At 36.8% G+C, this 18,177-nt stretch overlaps 1 protein-coding gene across 12 annotated transcripts in view; it reads left to right on the top strand.

Annotated features, from left to right (window-relative positions):
• Window positions 1–18,177, top strand: part of USP34 (ubiquitin specific peptidase 34) — a 137,064-nt gene that overhangs the window by 107,066 nt on the left and 11,821 nt on the right. For 11 of the 12 annotated variants that reach the window (XM_037405174.1, XM_037405169.1, XM_037405173.1 and 8 more), the window contains 19 exons: window positions 265–318; window positions 415–510; window positions 2,004–2,068; window positions 2,165–2,240; window positions 2,343–2,390; window positions 3,131–3,196; window positions 4,715–4,795; window positions 5,975–6,060; window positions 7,244–7,412; window positions 7,497–7,571; window positions 8,139–8,290; window positions 8,745–8,793; window positions 8,887–8,991; window positions 9,115–9,159; window positions 10,586–10,690; window positions 13,189–13,336; window positions 14,335–14,969; window positions 16,401–16,558; window positions 17,763–17,841. In XM_037405174.1, the coding sequence (XP_037261071.1) occupies window positions 265–318; window positions 415–510; window positions 2,004–2,068; window positions 2,165–2,240; window positions 2,343–2,390; window positions 3,131–3,196; window positions 4,715–4,795; window positions 5,975–6,060; window positions 7,244–7,412; window positions 7,497–7,571; window positions 8,139–8,290; window positions 8,745–8,793; window positions 8,887–8,991; window positions 9,115–9,159; window positions 10,586–10,690; window positions 13,189–13,336; window positions 14,335–14,969; window positions 16,401–16,558; window positions 17,763–17,841 (2,292 nt within the window). The remainder of the gene's footprint in view (window positions 1–264; window positions 319–414; window positions 511–2,003; window positions 2,069–2,164; window positions 2,241–2,342; window positions 2,391–3,130; window positions 3,197–4,714; window positions 4,796–5,974; window positions 6,061–7,243; window positions 7,413–7,496; window positions 7,572–8,138; window positions 8,291–8,744; window positions 8,794–8,886; window positions 8,992–9,114; window positions 9,160–10,585; window positions 10,691–13,188; window positions 13,337–14,334; window positions 14,970–16,400; window positions 16,559–17,762; window positions 17,842–18,177) is intronic. The other variant, XM_037405170.1, reaches the window with a different exon arrangement.

The following is an 18,177-nucleotide window of genomic DNA, read 5'->3' as shown; positions in this document are numbered from 1 at the left end:
TGCCTAAAAAGAAGAGGTGTCAATGAGATGGATGAGACATGAAATTGCATGAGATACAGGTCACAATGTAGCATAGCAACTTTGGAAAATCAGAATAGATTTGTAGAAGAAAAGAAAGAAGACTAGTTTGAGCAAGAAATAAATTTTCAGCAGCCTCTCTGCAAATGTCATGAAATAGTTTGCTTGCACGCTTATCTCAAACTGTCAATAACCAGACCATTAAAAAAACCCTTGCAATTAATGGTTTTACTTTCTTCTTGACAGACAAAAACTTACGATTCTGTTACTGATAAATTTATGGACTTCTCCTTTGAAAAGGTATTTCTCTTCCAAACACTTTATTATATGATGATATTTCTACTTTCATGATTTATCTCTCAAAGCAAAAATTATACAGATTTTTTTTTCTTAAAGACGCACAGCGCTTACATGTTGTTTTATAAACGGATGGAACCAGAGGAGGAAAATGGCAAAGACTACAAATTTGATGTTTCATCAGAATTGCTGGAGGTACAAGTTGATTTGTTTTAACATAATTTTAAAATACTGTAGGAAATCCTAAACAAATCAGGAATGTGAAAAGTGAATATAATTTAAATAAATAAGATGACAAACCTTGCATTTAGCTGTCTTCCTTAGGAGAACATCATTTGATAGGAAGTAAATTAAGATTTCTGCTGTATGTAAATTTTAGACTTTTTCTCATTCTGTCCTGAATTTTTTAATTCAGATATATGAATCATTCTGCTTCATATGTTTAAAAAATTGTAGAACACTGGTTTTTGTCAGCATTTATCAGCATTTTCTGATCAGTTGCAATATTACGGGAAGTATTCTCATTAACCACTGTCCTTTTCATCCTTCAGTTTCCTCAGCAACTTACTGCTTTGTGGGGGGACAGGATAAGACAATAGTTCGAGCTGTTTGTTTGCACTTTTGGTACAGGTTGTGAAATTCCGAGTGAAAGCGATATAAGGTAGTGACTGTTTGTGCCTATAATGGAAGAGCATCAGTCAGAAAAGGATCCCTTCCCTCTCATAGTCACAGAGTAGCCCAGATGTTGGTAAAAGGGGTAGGGGAAACAAAAATACCAACAACTGCATCTCCCTGTTCCCCTCAGTGATGAGGGCTGCTCTTAGGATACCTGGCTATTTATATAAAGATACTTTTAAAGCCATGTATGGTCTGAGGAATTGGGAAAGGCAGTGCACAGGAGCAGAGTATTTCACTAGGGTTCTCATTGTGCTAGATACATCCCCAATACCGGATTTGTAAGGCATTCTCCCTTTTTATCACCCGAAAAGCCACTTTCTCTGCTTCCTTTGGCCAGAAGTATTGCTTCAGATTTTATCAGAATTAAACTTTATAACTATTTTGATGTGAAAAACACTACAAACAGATTTGGTCAAAAATACCATTTTGGAGAGAGGGACGGGGGGACCTGGCATGAAATCCTTTTCTGGTTAATGTTGGAGAGCCAAACCTTACTCTAAGAATTTATCAAAAGATCACAGAGCTCATTAGGCTTTGGGTCAGAACTTCAACCTTTAGACATACCTCACTAGGCTGCTGGAAATTCTAACTTCTATCAAGTAATGAAACTATGTATGTAGAGAGTTTTTGGGGTTTTTTAACTTATTACACTATCGCAGACATTAAAATATGGTCTTACACTGTGGTTCTTTTTTAATGTGTTGGACCAGTTCTCAAAATTTCAGCCAAAGAAAGTGAGTGCATAAGTTGTAAAAATGAGATTACAGGAAGAGGAGAAGGTTCTGAGCTCTGTTCTGCAGTCATGGGACAGGCAGAACTAACACTTGCTATAGTATGACTAAAAGAACTTGGAGCCAATCCTTCCAAATAAATAAAATGTTTCCAGAAATAGTTTTTCACAAGAAATTTTTTTTTCTTAGCCACGGCAAACATTTAAATATTCTTAAAATCATGCTTATCTAGTGAAATAAACGGCTTTCTTGTATCTGATGTTAGCATTTTTTCTTCAGTGGATATGGCATGATAACATGCAGTTTCTTCAAGACAAGAACATTTTTGAACATACATATTTTGGGTAAGTTTTTCTTTAAAAATGTAATATTAATGCTTCTTTTCTTCTTGCAGATTTTCATTATTTATTTTAATTAACAAATAAAATTACTGACTCTAGGTTTATGTGGCAGTTGTGTAGTAGCATCCCAAGCACGCTACCAGATCCAAAAGCGGTTTCCCTGATGACAGCAAAGGTAAGGACTTCAAAAGTATCTCATGCTTATTTTAAATTTTAATTTGTTTACACGTTAATTCAGGCATTCTGTAATTAATAATGCAAATATTTTTTTTTCCAGTTAAGCACTTCCTTTGTACTAGAGACATTTATTCATTCAAAGGAAAAGGTATTCTATTTACTTGTAAATTCTCATTTGAGTAGCTGCATGACTATAGTGAAAAGTGTGTCGGTACTTTTTAATTTTAAAAGTGTGATTTTGAGATGTAGTAAGTACCATAGATGATAGAAAGTTAATGTTTACAAGAGTGTGGTGTAACACCTTTATAGTAAGTGTGGCACAACAGAAAAAAATGTGGGCTCTGGGTTTAGGTTACTGTGCCTTAGCAAAGCTTCAGGAGCAACAGATCTTGTGTTCTTTTCATTTGAAAATTCCGGGATGCTTTGGATCTTAACAAGCACTTTGTGAAAGTCTGATGTAGAGGGGAATGTTCAGCATTGAGCTACAGTTGTGCTCATGAATTTTTAAATTATAAATACTAGCATGAACATAAGAAAGTTCTAGTCCGTGTGAACCATCTTTATTCTCAGTCAGATTTTACTTCCCTCTCATGTGTGGTGGCCTAATGCTACTAATTCTAGATTGCCTGGGAGTAGTACGAATATGATTGCAATTCCAGCTGGACAGAATTACAATGGGTAGCTACCGCACACGTCGTGCGGCTTGCATTAGCTTCAGTGTGTGTGCTTGTTATTTTTGTGTAGGTGCGGTGTGTTACTGGTTTATAAAGCCTTTATTGTTTATAGCTATAGTCTTAAGAGTCAGTGTTTTGACTGACCATTTAGAAACGTTTAAAGATTAAGTCACAATTTATTAAGTTACAGTTTTTTCTGTATTTCTTTTTACAGCCTACAATGCTTCAGTGGATTGAACTGTTAACAAAACAGTTTAATAACAGTCAGGCAGCTTGTGAAGTAAGTGACTTAGGAACTCAGCAAAGTACAAACCAACTTTCTATATATTGTTTAACTTTCCTGGAGGTTCGTATCCCTGGAATATTTTGGACTATGAACTACTGTATTTGGTGTATTTGTGCACTATGAGATGAAATTCATCCTCTCTGACTACTGCAGATTCTGAGAAATGACTTTTACTTTCAGAAACCCATGGTGAGACCACAGGCCAAAATAATTTTGTCACTGGAATAAAAGAGACAGTGCCACAACCTCTTATTTGATCGATTATTTCATACTGATTTGTGTAATTAAGAGGTGCTTAAATGGAGTCACACAAGAGAAACAGAAAGACAGGCTGAGGTTTAAGGGCTAGCATGGCAGGGAGTGGAGCTGAATCGCAGGGAAGAGGGCCGCGAGGTAACAGGCTGCGTGTAACGGAGCACCTCGGGGAACAAGGACAGCTCATGTCAGACTTGGCTGAAAACAAATTCATACAGCACCTTGCTTGAGAAGGTGTGCATCTTGAACGCAGTGTGTAGAAAGGGTGAAAACTCCTAGGAGAAGGAGAAAAAAAATGGAGGAATGTTTCTGTACAAAATTTTTCAGGCCATGGCCTGAAGGGAGTCTGGGACAAAGTGGAGAGGGACTGAGAAACCACAGACAAAAGAATTCACCATGGCGTTGGCGAACGCGATTTTGAGACACTGAAGAAAAGTTTGTGATAGACTTTCTGTGATAATTTAAATGTACAAGGACCCCAACACATACTGTATGCTGCATTAGACCTTATTCAGTAGTAAGTAATTAAAATCATTGTTCTTTTACAAATTCATTCTAGGTTGTTACATTGTTATGTAATATTCAGTAGTTGGGTGATACAATTCCCTTAGTCTGGTGTAGTCCTCAGATCCTTAAAAGGATTGAAGACATTCCACCTAGTAACGAATACTGAGGTACAATTTGAAATAGAAGGAGGAACAACCTGGATTCTTTCTTTTAAACCATCTTTCCTTGTGACTAAAACAAAATTCTGGGAGTCAGAATACTCAGTTGTACTATTTGCTGAGTCTTAACTTTGAATGGATCATTCTGTTATTTTTATACCTTCTCTGTCTCTGGAGGTAGGAGGGCTTTTCCACATGTTAAAATGCAAAAGGGATCTAATTCAGGAACTACATTCTTGTTTAAGCCTATCCCTATTCTACGAGATTCTTCAGCTTATGCTTCATTGTAAGCATTGTGTTTTATTTTGTTGACGTCACTTTTCAGGCTAAGCACGTTCTTCCAGGTAACTGAATAGCGGCCTGCAGAACGCAGGGATAAGAAGATACTGGATATAAATTGATACTGATGTTTACTGCTGTTGATTCCTTTCTTCTCACACGCAGAAAACATTTAGATGTCCCTTGGATTAGAACTTGCTTATTCCTTAATAATAGTAACATCGATTTCTCTTCAGACTTTAATGTCATGCAAAAAGAAGATTGGACTAGAACAAGTTTGGAACAAAACTAACCAAGTATGTATCTTCTGCAGTGGTTTTTGGATCGTATGGCTGATGATGATTGGTGGCCAATGCAGATTCTAATAAAGTGTCCCAATCAGATTGTGAGACAGGTAAGAAAAAAAAGTTCCTTAATAAGTCAGGTGACTGCTTGTCCTATGAACAGAAATTATTATGACATATACGTTAATTCAGAAAGGTTTTATTAATACCTGTAATTGTCTTACTCTTTTCCATTATTGTGTATGATTTAGAGAATACATTGGGAGCATTGTTGTTCAAAACAAAATCACTGTTAGTACAGTGCCGTATTTGTACACTTAGGATCACAAAATGTCACAATAGATGCAAGTTAAGGTTTCTAAACTCCCTCATGATCTCTAGAAATGTGAACTCTTTACATGAAAAAATGTTTCTTTCTGATTTAGTTCAACAAGAACGGTCAAGTTACACATTCAGAAAATAAAAAAGAATAAATCATGTGTATTCAGTACTCCTCAAAGCTTCAGTTCTAAACTTAAACATTGGGGTTTTGTGGGTAGATTTAATTCAATAGTATTATGCCACAAAGTTTTGTTAATACTCTCTTCTGGAAATAAAACCCCTGTGTTAGTAGCATTTGGATACTCACAAATGCAATTATTATGAATGGTTTGACTTAAAAGTATGCTTTCTTTACAAGTTGTTTAGGTAAAAACTTTAAAAATTACTTTATCTCGCTTGAATCCTTCAGTTGGGTTTCTGATCATTAAAGTAATATTTCCATATAGAACTGTACGTAGTTCCTGTATGCAACTTACCATTAAAGGAATATATTCCATGGGAAAACTCTATGCAAGTTCTTAGGCAAAGCTCTAATCCTGATGAATATTTTATAAATTAAAAATTACTGAAAGGAATTGCCTTAAAATTTTAATATAGATTCTTACAGCCAGAGGCAAAATAATAATTAAAAAAACCCATCTTGCCAAAAATATCTAAACATTTCAGAAAATAGAGATAGAGGAAAACCAAGATTTGAGTCTTAAGTTGCATTTCAGTAGTATACAGTGTGCACACTCTTATTAAAACCTTTTTTTAGGATTCCTTCATTGGATCTGTTTATAAAAACCAAGTTTGTCTATTCTGTTAAAACGTGATGTATCAGTACTGAAGGAAATGGAACGTGGGTGTCTTAATCTCCACTTTAACTTTGAATCGTATAGAGCCGGAAGTGGTACTTGGAGACAGAATATTCTTTGCTTACAAAATAGGAATGAACATGTGGGGTTCATTTACTTATCCATTTGCAGATGTTCCAGCGTTTGTGTATTCATGTGATACAGAGACTGAGGCCAGTGCATGCGCATCTTTATCTCCAACCAGGGATGGAAGACTGGTAAAATACTTGAAAACTTCTATTTATTATGTGCATTACTACAACTGATTTTGTTTAATGGATTATTCAGAATGGTCTTTTAAACCCCAAATCACACTGTTTTAATTGTTCTTTATTATTCTACCCAAAATGCTCTGATTTACTTTAAAAATACTATGGTTGCAAAATCTAGTGTGTAAAGATACGTTGTTTGAAACGTTTGTTCCCTTAGACTAGGTTTTCAGGACAGTCTGTCTTTTCACTGCCAGTAATAACGCTGCATGAAGCGTAAATCTCACTAATTATACATGAGAATCCGATTGTGAATTGGATCCAGAGGCAGATAGGTGCAAATTTTAATTTGTACGTCCAGTAAAATAGGTTGGAAATGAGAGTCAAGTCCTGTATCATATAACTAAATCACAGTTTTTGTCAAAAAGTAGAAAAAACCATACTGGATTCTATTTTGTTTAGCTAACTATCAAGAAAACTGTCACTTTGTCTCTAATTACGATACATAATGAAAAGAACAAGAAAGTGTTTTTTCTTTCATCTCTTGGGTTAAGCTTGTGATGCTGTATTATCAGAGCAAAAATGGCAGAGTTTGTAATAGCTATGCTGTGCCATAACAAAATTCAGGACATGAAGATAGAGTTTTCATGGCAGAAAATAGAAATTAATTTTCACTGGAAGCCTTACTTTAAAAGACACTGTCATCTGTTTTGTTCAGTGATAAGATCCAACTTTCAGTAGATGAATAAGGTTGAAAGTGCATGTTTTCTGCCTTGTCAGGATCCCGTGTGTATGTTTAGGAGGCTGCCTTGCCTTAGTTCCACTGTAATTAGCTTTAACAGCATTCTGTCTTGAAGCTCAGGAAATCTGACACGCAAATCGAGAAGATGATTTTCAGTAGGAGATCCCCTAATACTGTTTTTCTAAGAATTCTTTTCCTGACTAGAGTCTTGATTCAGAATACAAATTTTTTCAACCTTTCAACATTTTGAGTGATGGATGCTGCCATACATTAAGCTGTGGTGTTACCTCGGCTATACTGGGCATAAGAGAAAGCGTTAAGAGATCTGCGTGTGATAGTAGGACAGAGAAGAAAACTGAAAGTTCTTCTGAAATACTTTTTTTGGCTGCTTCAAGATGATTTGCTGCTCCTTGTATTGTGTGAAATACCTGAACTGGTTTTTGTTTTCAGTTCGGATGACATGGATGGTCCTGTGGAAGACATTGGCAGTCGCTCTTGTGTAACGCGCTTTGTGAAGACACTCTTGTCAATTATGGAGCATGGTGTCAAGCCTCACAGTAAACATCTCACGGAATACTTTGCCTTTCTTTACGAATTTGCCAAAATGGGAGAAGAGGAAGTGAGTATAGCCTTGTAGTTTTGGGAATTAGGTATGTATTTGCATGTACTTATTTTCAAGTAATGCAATATCTGCATATTTCAGAGCCAGTTCTTGCTTTCACTGCAAGCCATATCTACAATGGTCCATTTCTACATGGGAACTAAAGGTCCTGAAAATGTAAGTTTGTAGATCTTGTGTAACGAGAACTAGCCTTCCATATTTTCCTTACGTGATCATTAGTGCTGTGCCTCCTGAACCATCTTTCAGCTGTTAAATAAAAATTGCTTCACTAATGCAAATTTTTTCGATATTTAAGTGAACATAGTATTTTTAAAAAGATGTTGAATTGGCTCTTTCTAGTTAGTATAGAAACAGGTATTAAATAGAAGCAATTAAAGTTGCCCTTACCATGCTATTAATGGTAACAGTTGATTGCTTACTCCTATTGTAGGAGTTGAGATTTTAAATTTACTTGCTTTTTTTTATCAAATAGACCACCATATCAGGCTAGGCAGTGACTTTTGACAAACCTCCCTTTTGCATTTGTAAATACAGTTTAGCTTATGCAAAATGAATGCTTCAACATGAAAATCAAGCGATTAGCTATTTACCTGGTTTGATTCATGCAAGTTTCTGAAGTTGGTTTGAATAAAAGGACAGAATGTATGCAAAACCGTGTACAGGTTCTTAGAAATTAAGGCTCAAAAGTGTCCACATTTAAGTTATCTTTTTTGTCCCCTTCAGCCACAGGTTGAAGTACTTTCTGAGGAAGAAGGGGAGGAAGAGGAGGAAGAGGAAGACATACTTTCTTTAGCAGAAGAAAAATACAGGCCTGCTGCACTTGAAAAGATGATTGCCCTGATTGCTCTTCTAGTTGAACAGTCTCGCTCAGAAAGGCAAGAGCTTTTTTCAGCAAGAGCTGAAAAACCAGAGTAAATTCTAATCTAAGCTAGTTCAGAAAGGAATTAAGAGATTTTGTGGGTCGGTTGTTTTGTTGGGTGGGGGTTTTTTGTGGGGGCTTTTTTAGCAGCATAAATGAGCCTTGTATATGTGCTTGTCATCTTTTAAATGGTTAAAATAGAAGCGTTTTGTCATTGTTGACCACATAAAAGACTGAGGCTAAATCCTTGAACACATTCAGTTGCCCACATTTGGATTTCTTTTTTTTTCTTTGGTCAAAGTACAAAATATTTTTTATTTTTGTTCAGGTTTATGTAAATACCTCTTATTTTCTCTTGCGTATTGTGATACTGAAGAATATAAACTAACACTCAGCCCTGTATTTGTCCTTAACCTTACTTAATAATTGCTGAAGTAAAAGATAAAGGTGGGGTTTTTTTTGTATTTTAGACATTTGACTTTGTCACAGAATGACATGGCAGCATTAACAGGAGGAAAGGTAATTAATTTAACATATGACTGTATAAGCCTCAAAACCCCCGGCACATATGTAATTGTAGACAGTGTACTAGTATCTTATTATTTGTTGCAGGGTTTTCCTTTTTTGTTTCAACATATCCGTGATGGTATCAACATCAGGCAAACTTGCAATCTCATTTTCAGTTTGTGTCGGTACAATAATCGACTTGCAGAACATGTAAGTATCGGAAACTATAGCTATTTATTGATAACCTTATCTAAAAAGTGTTTTGGGGTAATTTTTATTATTTTAACTGAATCAGCACAAGTCTAAGTGAGTTTTGTTTGTTTTGTTTTTAAGATTGTGTCCATGCTTTTCACATCTATAGCAAAGTTGACTCCTGAGGTATGTAAACATACTACCTGTATATTAAATAATCTGTATTAATATTTTTCTGTTTTAAATTACTTAAATAATCCTTTGCTAATCAAAAGTCTTGCATGGAGGATGATCCATGGAAGTTTTTGTGACATTAAATGAAGTCTAACTGCACTGTATATTAAGTTTGCTAAAGCAGAAATATGGTATGCAGTTTAAGATGAAAGTTTTATTCAAAGCCAAATAACATATTTCTAGATTCTCCACCTATATGAATGTAAAAAAAAAATTGGTAACAATAAAACATGTGTGCTAGAGTAAGTGGAGATATGTAATTATCGTCTGGTTTTTCAAGTTTTGGGGCACTATTTTACAGTTCTGTGCATGCAAACACATTTCTCAGTCAGAATAAATTCCTGCCCTGGTAATAACAAAAATACTGAGAGTTCCAAACGGATTCCACATGAAAAATATATACAGAGCGGAGAAGTGTATGCTCACACAAGGACATTCTTGCATAGTGCTGTCAGAAAAGAAAAAAGAATCAGGAAAAATTGAGGGCATGTCAAGCAGAGGAGACATGATCATGGTTGGAAAAGAAGCAGGTACTAAATCATTCTCATGACAGCTTTGCTTTGTGTGATAGAATGGGCACTATCAGATGACAGTCTACTTCCTTCCTGTCATGCTAACACTTGCTGCATTTTTATGCTTTTTTGCTTTGCACATATACACATGCACCAGAGATGGTTTTGGTGAGGTGCAAAATATAATAGTAGTAACTATTTCATTGAAGCATTGCGAAAAGCTGGGTGAGTCTTAGCAAACAAAAAAAAACCCCAACAAATTCATATTAGAGCCAATATGCTAAGAGTAGAAATGCTGGCAGTTTCAGAGGAAAACAGTATGCCAATGGTAATGATCCATGTAAACCCTCAAAACATGATGCTTTTGGATAAACTTTTCAGGATCCATGTGACATGTTACGCAAATACATGAAAATAATAGCTACTCTGAGAGAATGAAATCCTTGAGAGAGAGAGAGAGAGAGAGATGTAAAACATGAGAAACTGGTGAATTCTTCAACACTGTACAGCTTGATTTCCCCTGTCCCCCTTTGTTCAGAATGATGTCTGACTTAAAATGTGCACTGTTATTTCCTTGTAACTATGTACTGTTACCAGGCTGATGCTGTCTAGTATGATTGGGTTCCCTTGCAGTAGCTATAACCAGTGGCTTAATTCTACTGTATCCATGTGTGGATATCGATGTGTATGAATTATTTACAGATTAAATAATAAGGGCTTAAAAGTAATACAAATGTTCATGTCTAAAGTTCAGAGAAATCTATTTTGATGCGAACATTTGGGTTTTTTTAAAAAGACACTAAAGAAAAATCAGTGGATTAAATGAAATAGGTCAAAATGGATATTTGTCTTTTTATGCATTACAGGCAGCCAATCCTTTTTTCAAATTGCTGACCATGCTCATGGAATTTGCTGGTGGACCTCCAGGGATGCCACCCTTTGCTTCTTACATCCTGCAGAGGATATGGGAGGTACAACATGTAAAAGAAAACAGAAGCTAAACTGTCTTTCTCTTGTTGATTCTTTCAGGTGTATGGAAAGGTTTTACATTTCGTTGCCATCCTTGCTGCATCAGTTCATGGGGGGGTTTATGACCGTTTCTCTTCCAAATAAACAGCAACAGCCCATAGACATGAAAAAGTTCTGCTGTAACTTTTGCTGTTGTATTAACAACGTTCTGGTTAACTTGTATTTCAGTTTAATTTTAAATTTTAGTTAATTGAGAAATTAATTGATTCATAATAAGGATCTAGAATGCTTCTTCTAGGCAAATTCCACTTATTTTTCTCAGTTATCTTTTTGCAAGGACTGTAAGAGGTTTCAAGGCCCGTCGTTTGTTAGGGGGTTCTCATCCATTATGTACTGATTCTTTGAATATTTGTTTGACATATTTTGTTCTCAGTAAAATACTCATTAACATTTTTAACACATAGAATTGTGCTAAATTGAACCTAGTAGATAATTGCTGTGGTGCAGGACCATTCTTTCTCGCATTTCTAAAGTGAGAAAGAGACTTTCTAACCAAGTTGGCACAGAGATAAATTCCTTGATCTGAGCAATGATAAGGAATTAAAGCTTTCACTTCAGCTAACTGCTCTTTCAGTTCCCAGTACAATTCACTGTCTTCATTACTGTCTGAGAACAGTGTGTCCAGCCTGAAGACTTCTGAGGACACCCTGTTGAACGTTCATTCCATTTAATACTCTAAAAAGTGGCGCTGGGGTTTGTAAAAGTTTATTACTGTGCAGAACTGAGACCACCTCTAGTAAAATGTAGTTTACCCACAGAAGCACTGTAGGATAGAACGTGGATTGCTGTTCAAATGTATTTTACTCCTGGTTAGGAGCAGTTACAGGATAGGAACCACGAGGTCATCTGGGAAAGCATATACCAAGTGTTTGCTAGGTGTCTGATCTGAATATGGATTAGCTGTAACTGCTGTACCTTAGGTAAGGAGAGTTCATACAACAGAGCTCAAGGTCAAGAATGACATCTGGCTGCTTTCTGGGTACAGGGAAGAAGCAGTAGGTTATGAATTTCTCTCAGCAATAAGGAAACCTTTTCAAGAGAGTTTTTGTAATTAAACTTCCTATGACAATACGCAAGCAGTGGCATTAAGTAAGTACCTGTGCTTCTTGCTTGGGTCAGCCACAAAGTTTAGGTATGTAATTTCTTAAGCAATCCTCTTTTTTATTTCCTTCTCTATTCTTGCTGTGCAAACAGAGCCTACAGAAAAAGCAAGTCAATGGCAGGTTTCTGTTGGAAAGTCAAGCTTTTAGCATATAGAAGCCATTGGTTCAGTCTCTGGTGTTGCCAGCATTATTATCCTTACCTTGCTGACACAGGGCTAGAGATAGAAATGGTGTAGGCAGGAATGAGAGGCCCAGTAGTTAATACAGAGACAGACGGATTTCAGGTACAGAACCTACTTTTCCAGCCACTGCAGTTTGTAGAAGTCATTAAAAAGTGATTGAGCTATGAAGACAGTGAACAATGATAGTGTCTTGGTTGGAGATACCCTCCAGCTATGACAAAGGAAACTTGGCAGATCAATTTGTCATTTCTAAAAAAAGGGAGGAGATTGTTCTTAATGTGTTTATTTTTAAATTGAGATTAAAATTTTATAAGCAGAGTTTTGGTCATGTCAGCTGCTCATATTCTTAGGTGGATTAGAGTAGCTGGGAGCTTCAACAATCCAGTTCCTGCCTGTGGTTTCTTAGACAGATTAGAGTTTGTTTTTTTTTTGTTATCTGGGCACCTGGGCCTCAAGACAAAAAGAGAACGGTTTATAAAAACTAGCAAATAAACAAACTACATTTACTGGCCTAATGTCAACAAATTTTCAACTACACAGACCCAGAAAAGCAACAGGAGCTACATTTTCTCATTATTATCTGCGAGGCTTTGGTAGCTGTACAAGAGCACTCCACTGGCTTTTCGTTACCTTTGAAAAGTGCTAGATTAATTCCTTCCTTGAAATTGCGTATTCGTAACAACCATTAATAGTTACCCTCAGCATGAAGCTGTATGAATGTATTTGCATACCATTTATGTTCTGTTGAGAAAACGTCTATAAAAACACTGATTCAGTGTTAAGGGTTTGTGTTAGCTATTTTTTAAAAAAAGATGGATTAGTTTATAAAGACAAGATTATTCATTTTTCTAAGTGCTTAACATTTCAATTCCTAAATATCTCAAAACAGGCAAACGCTCAAAAGAGTAACCTTCTGGTCTTAGATTGAACAGTCAAAAACTCTGAACAAGATTCAGAAGCACAAACCGGTTAAATTTAATAAGGGTTTTCTTTGTCTGCCAGAGCACCTCAGTCTTGTAGGTGCTTTGATAACCCCAAGTGATTTTGAAAAAATACTTTGAAAACCTTAGTAGTTACTTTTAGCGGGTTTTAATACAATTGGTACATAGTATCAAAGTTAATGTATTGTTTTTGATTTTTCCACTCTTCTTTCAGGTCATTGAATACAACCCATCTCAGTGCCTGGATTGGCTGGCTGTGCAAACACCTCGAAATAAACTAGCTCACAGCTGGGTGCTGCAAAATATGGAAAACTGGGTTGAACGTTTTCTTCTGGCACACAACTATCCTAGAGTGAGAACCTGTAAGTTGATTTATATTGGAGAAAATTGTTGTAGCAAGTTACTACGCATGGGGTGTTCTTGTCACAAATGAAATACGTGCTCTTGTGCTTGTCTTTTCTTCCTTTTCCAATTGTTTTATGATTACTGTATTTTAAAATACTAGTAGAGCTGTGGTGCCTCATCAAGACATGCCTGGTTTTGATGAAAGCTATGTTTTGATGTCGTATCGTAAGCATTACATTAGTAGGTTGATGTGGGGGATCTCTGAGATCCAGGAAAGCCCGAAGAAGAAAAAGAGCTAATCCAAGAGGTTCTCCGTAGTGTCCATCACATAGTTGTACTGTAGATAGGAGTAGTCTGTGTTCTTCTTTCACCCCTCGCAGAGTAATCTTCAGTTGAGTCCTTTGAACGTGTGGATCACGGAGGAGAAGCCTGTGCTTCTTCCCAGCTACAATGGTGTTCTGGATCATTTGTTCTGCCAGGAATCACGCCGTCAGATTGCCAAATCACATTTTCAGCCTTTCCTGTGTCTGAATTTTTTTATAAAAGAGATTCCACAGTAACAGGCCACACTGAACTTTTAATACATTTTCTGGGGTTGAGGGAGCTGTGGGAACTGGAGGTACAGCTTTGCAGCAGACGCCAGTTGTAGACAGCTCTGAAGAGGTAATGATGTCTTGATCAAGCAGTAAACAGTTTAGTCATAGAAAACATCTGGGTTTGTGTATCTGTGATGGGATGCATTATGTTAGAACAGTTAGAACCAAGCAGCAGGCAGGAATATAGGGTGAAGAGGCATGAAAGCAAATCTCAGCACCGCTTTCAACATGCTTTGTGCTGGTCTTGCCCACTCTGATTTTTTTTTTTCCATGTCTATTGTGAATATAGTAATACCAGATTCTGCAAAATGCTTTGAAATCTGTAAATGGAACGTCCAATGTAACTTAACTTCTGTTTAAATGGCTGTTAAGCACTTATGTAATTTTCAAAGGTGTAACAAATTTGTTTTTATTTGAAGCTGCAGCCTATCTCTTGGTGTCGCTTATTCCAAGCAATTCCTTTCGTCAGATGTTCCGATCGACCCGCTCTTTACACATCCCCACACGTGATCTGCCTCTCAGTCCAGATACTACAGTAGTTCTTCATCAAGTCTACAATGTGCTTCTCGGCCTTCTTTCAAGAGCTAAGCTATACGTTGATGCTGCTGTTCATGGCACTACAAAACTTGTGCCCTACTTCAGTTTCATGACATACTGTTTGATCTCAAAAACTGAGAAACTCATGTTTTCTACTTACTTCATGGACTTATGGAACCTTTTCCAGCCTAAACTTTCTGAGCCGGCTATAGCCACCAACCACAACAAACAGGCTTTGCTGTCTTTTTGGTATAACGTGTGTGTTGACTGTCCAGAGAACGTACGCCTTATTGTACAGAATCCCGTGGTGACAAAGAACATTGCCTTCAATTACATCCTCGCAGACCATGACGATCAGGATGTGGTGCTGTTTAACCGTGGGATGCTGCCTGCCTACTATGGCATCCTGCACCTCTGCTGCGAGCAGTCCCCTGCATTCACGAGGCAGTTGGCTTCTCACCAGAATATCCAGTGGGCCTTCAAGAATCTCACACCACATGCCAGTCAGTACCCAGGAGTAAGTAGATCGATACCAAAAAATACGATTTCATTGTTAGTGTTTTCCCTCTTACTGAACATCTCTTTTAAGGGAAAGACTTATTTCATGTATCCAGTGGTAAAAGTAATATATTTTGATTTCCTGGTATAAGTAATTAATAATGTGTTTAGATCCAATTACTGTACTTTGTGGGGGGATTCTTTTGGATTTTCTTCTTTGCTGTGTAGCAGCTGGAGAGCAGATGTGTTTTTCTGGAAGCAGACATTGGTGTTTCCACTGCCCTTCAATATTCTGTATGCCAGTGCAGTTGTAAGAAACAAGGAATAGCCCTTCACGGTGGTCTCAAGAAAGCGTGTTGCGTTGTCACGCACTAAGTTGGAGGAACTCCCAGTGAGTTTCTTCTTTGCTTTCAGTTTCTGGAATAGGGCCAGGATTTAGCGTGTGGCATTCAGATGGAGGATGGCCTGGGGCTCACCTTGGGAGCACTGGCGTACCTTTTGCAAGACATTAGTACACTGGGGGTTGCCCTGACTCTGCAACATTATGACATTTGCAGTAGAGAGTAGATGCTAGTTAAAATAGTCCGTGTGTAATGGTGAGAGAACAGGCTTACCAGGTTTTTAAGAGAGCGAGTACGTGGGTTTGAATACTTAGTCAGCAAGTACTGCTTTGGGATCCTTTATGGATTGTGCAAGGGCAGAAAGAATACAAAGATGTCCTTCACTACATAGAGGAGGATGCGTGGAACCCTCTATGTTGAACTTCTGTCTAGTTCAGCTCACAGAGCACATTTATGCTCCTCACAGTGCTGGGAGCAGTCCTGCTGCTTTCATTGTTCCCCTCAGAAGTCTCGGTTTGTGATGCAAGCACCTTCAGTTACCCCACTGCGTTTAGTGTTCCTCGTGCATGCGGGACTCCAGCGAGTTTTAGCATAAGCAGCTTTCTGAATTCTGTTACTTGGAATATACGCTAACCATCAGAGCATGCACGTGCACCGTGTAGGTGACACCCTACATTCCTTAAGGAAATCTGGGAAGTTTGGTCACGTAGATCAGGATTTCAGATTCTTTTTCATATACGTATATGTATGTGCCAATGAGCTGTGCTATTAGGAAGCATCAAAAGATCCGTTTAAGGTTCAGAAGGGTTATCTCAAATACACGTCCTAATCAACACAGTAAATAGCAAAGGCTAAAAGCAAACTACATTCGAGACAGATAAAAAAATACCCACAATTTCTATGTCAGATTTTTAGTTTTAATTATTTAAGGTTAAAATGCTGTCTGCTGATTTTATAACTTTGTTGTAACGCTTAAAAATGCGCTCCCATCTATATTTGCTTAATGTGTTTGTTAGTAGAAGAAATAGACAGTAAGTAATACAAATAAGACTTAAACCATAACATACTGAGAGTGATTACTCTAACCTAATATTCTTTGTGTGTTTTAGGCAGTAGAAGAGTTGTTTAACCTCATGCAACTGTTTGTAGCTCAGAGACCAGACATGAGAGAGGAAGAGATAGAAGACATAAAGCAATTTAAGAAAACAACCATAAGCTGTTACCTGCGCTGCTTGGACGGACGGTCTTGTTGGACTACGTTAATAAGGTACGTTAGTAGTGAAGTTGTGTAATAATCTGTTTGAAGAGGAACCATATTTTACCAAATGTGAAGTACAATAAAAATCAGTGTTGATACTTTGATACACTTTTTAAAAAAGTTTTGGGGATACTTTTATTCAGAAATAAGCAAACGGAAAGTTATAATTTCCCCCTGCCCCAAATCCATTGTTTGTTAATATTTTGTCAGCTGAAAATTCAGAAACTAAGCAAATAGTTTACAATAAACGGGTGTAAACCAAGATGTATATTGTTAGGGTTCAAAAAGAAACATTATGACAAAATTGCTTCAGTGAGGCCCTTGAAAAAAAGCAACCTAAAACCAAATCAATCGATGTTCTAATTCAGCCTTTAAGCTGAAATTCCATTCTCAGCCTGCCATGATTAGCCTAGATGGGCAAAGCAGTAACTTCAGCCGCTGTTGTTGACATTTCTTATTTTGGGGCAGAAATGGGTTTTTTGGAAATTGTGCCTGTGGGACAGAGTTTTATTGTATCATATCTTCAAACAGTTTTTCATTTCTAGTCTTAGTAGTACATTGGAAGTTGTTGCTTGGGTATTTTCAGTATAAATACAAAGTGCCTGTGTGTGTCGGTCTGGTTATTGAGGTTTTAAATGCAGCTGTTGATGCGTTGCAACACTCTTGTGAAAAGGGAGAAAGGCCTGTGTTACCTGAAGGGATTACAGTCATCTGTCACAGCGCAGCTAGATTTTCCCAAATGCTCTGGAAGAATTGTTATGTTGAGATGAACCATTCATTAGCATAATCCTTTATTTTCTGTTCTGCTGTAAGCATAAAATATTCTGATAGAAATGGTTTTATACATTTGTAAGTCCAAACATACTTAACTGAACCTATTTAAATGTATCATTTGACAAGCATAAACTTCTGTCTTTTGAAGTACATTATTTTCCTTGGGTTTTAGTATTTTTGCAGATGTAACTTGGGAAATATTTCTGTAAAGGTTGTTTATAAAATACTTCAAATAACATCAAGTTGACATAAAGGAAGGCATTTTAAAATGAAAAAGTCACGGGTGTGTGAAGAGAAGAAATATGTTCTTTTGGGGTTTCTTTGTTTTGTGATATTTTGCAAAATATAGCTTGAGCGTAACAGTTTTAAGCGTTTGTATGATTTATGAGAAGATGATATGTAATTTTCAGTGTTCTCAATGTTTGGATTTTTTTCCTAGTGCCTTCAGAATATTATTAGAATCTGACGAGGACAGACTTCTTGTTGTGTTTAATAGAGGATTGATTCTGATGACTGAGGTGAGTACTTTGTTGTTTAATTACAATAAATTTCTCGCTTTCTCATCAAGTCATCCCTTTCTGACAGTGTGTTTGTTTTAAATTGATTTAATATGGTATAATATGAAATACATGAAATAGATTGATTAAAACCTGGCATACGCATAAACCTTAACATCTTAAGGATCATAAGAAGGACAAAAAAGATGGACTGGGCATTTTGTATGTCTAAACACTAAGAGGTTATGCGAGTAAATTTGAGGCAATACAAACCTTAATGCAGGATAAAGATAACAGGTTAGTTGATAACAGTGATCTGGTAGGATAACTATAAAAGGATGTCGCTTAAACAGGAAA

Source organism: Falco rusticolus, chromosome 12 (genome assembly GCF_015220075.1).
Source record: "Falco rusticolus isolate bFalRus1 chromosome 12, bFalRus1.pri, whole genome shotgun sequence".
In the NCBI taxonomy this organism is placed as follows: Eukaryota; Metazoa; Chordata; class Aves; order Falconiformes; family Falconidae; genus Falco; species Falco rusticolus.
This window is presented reverse-complemented; position numbering and strand designations above follow the sequence as displayed.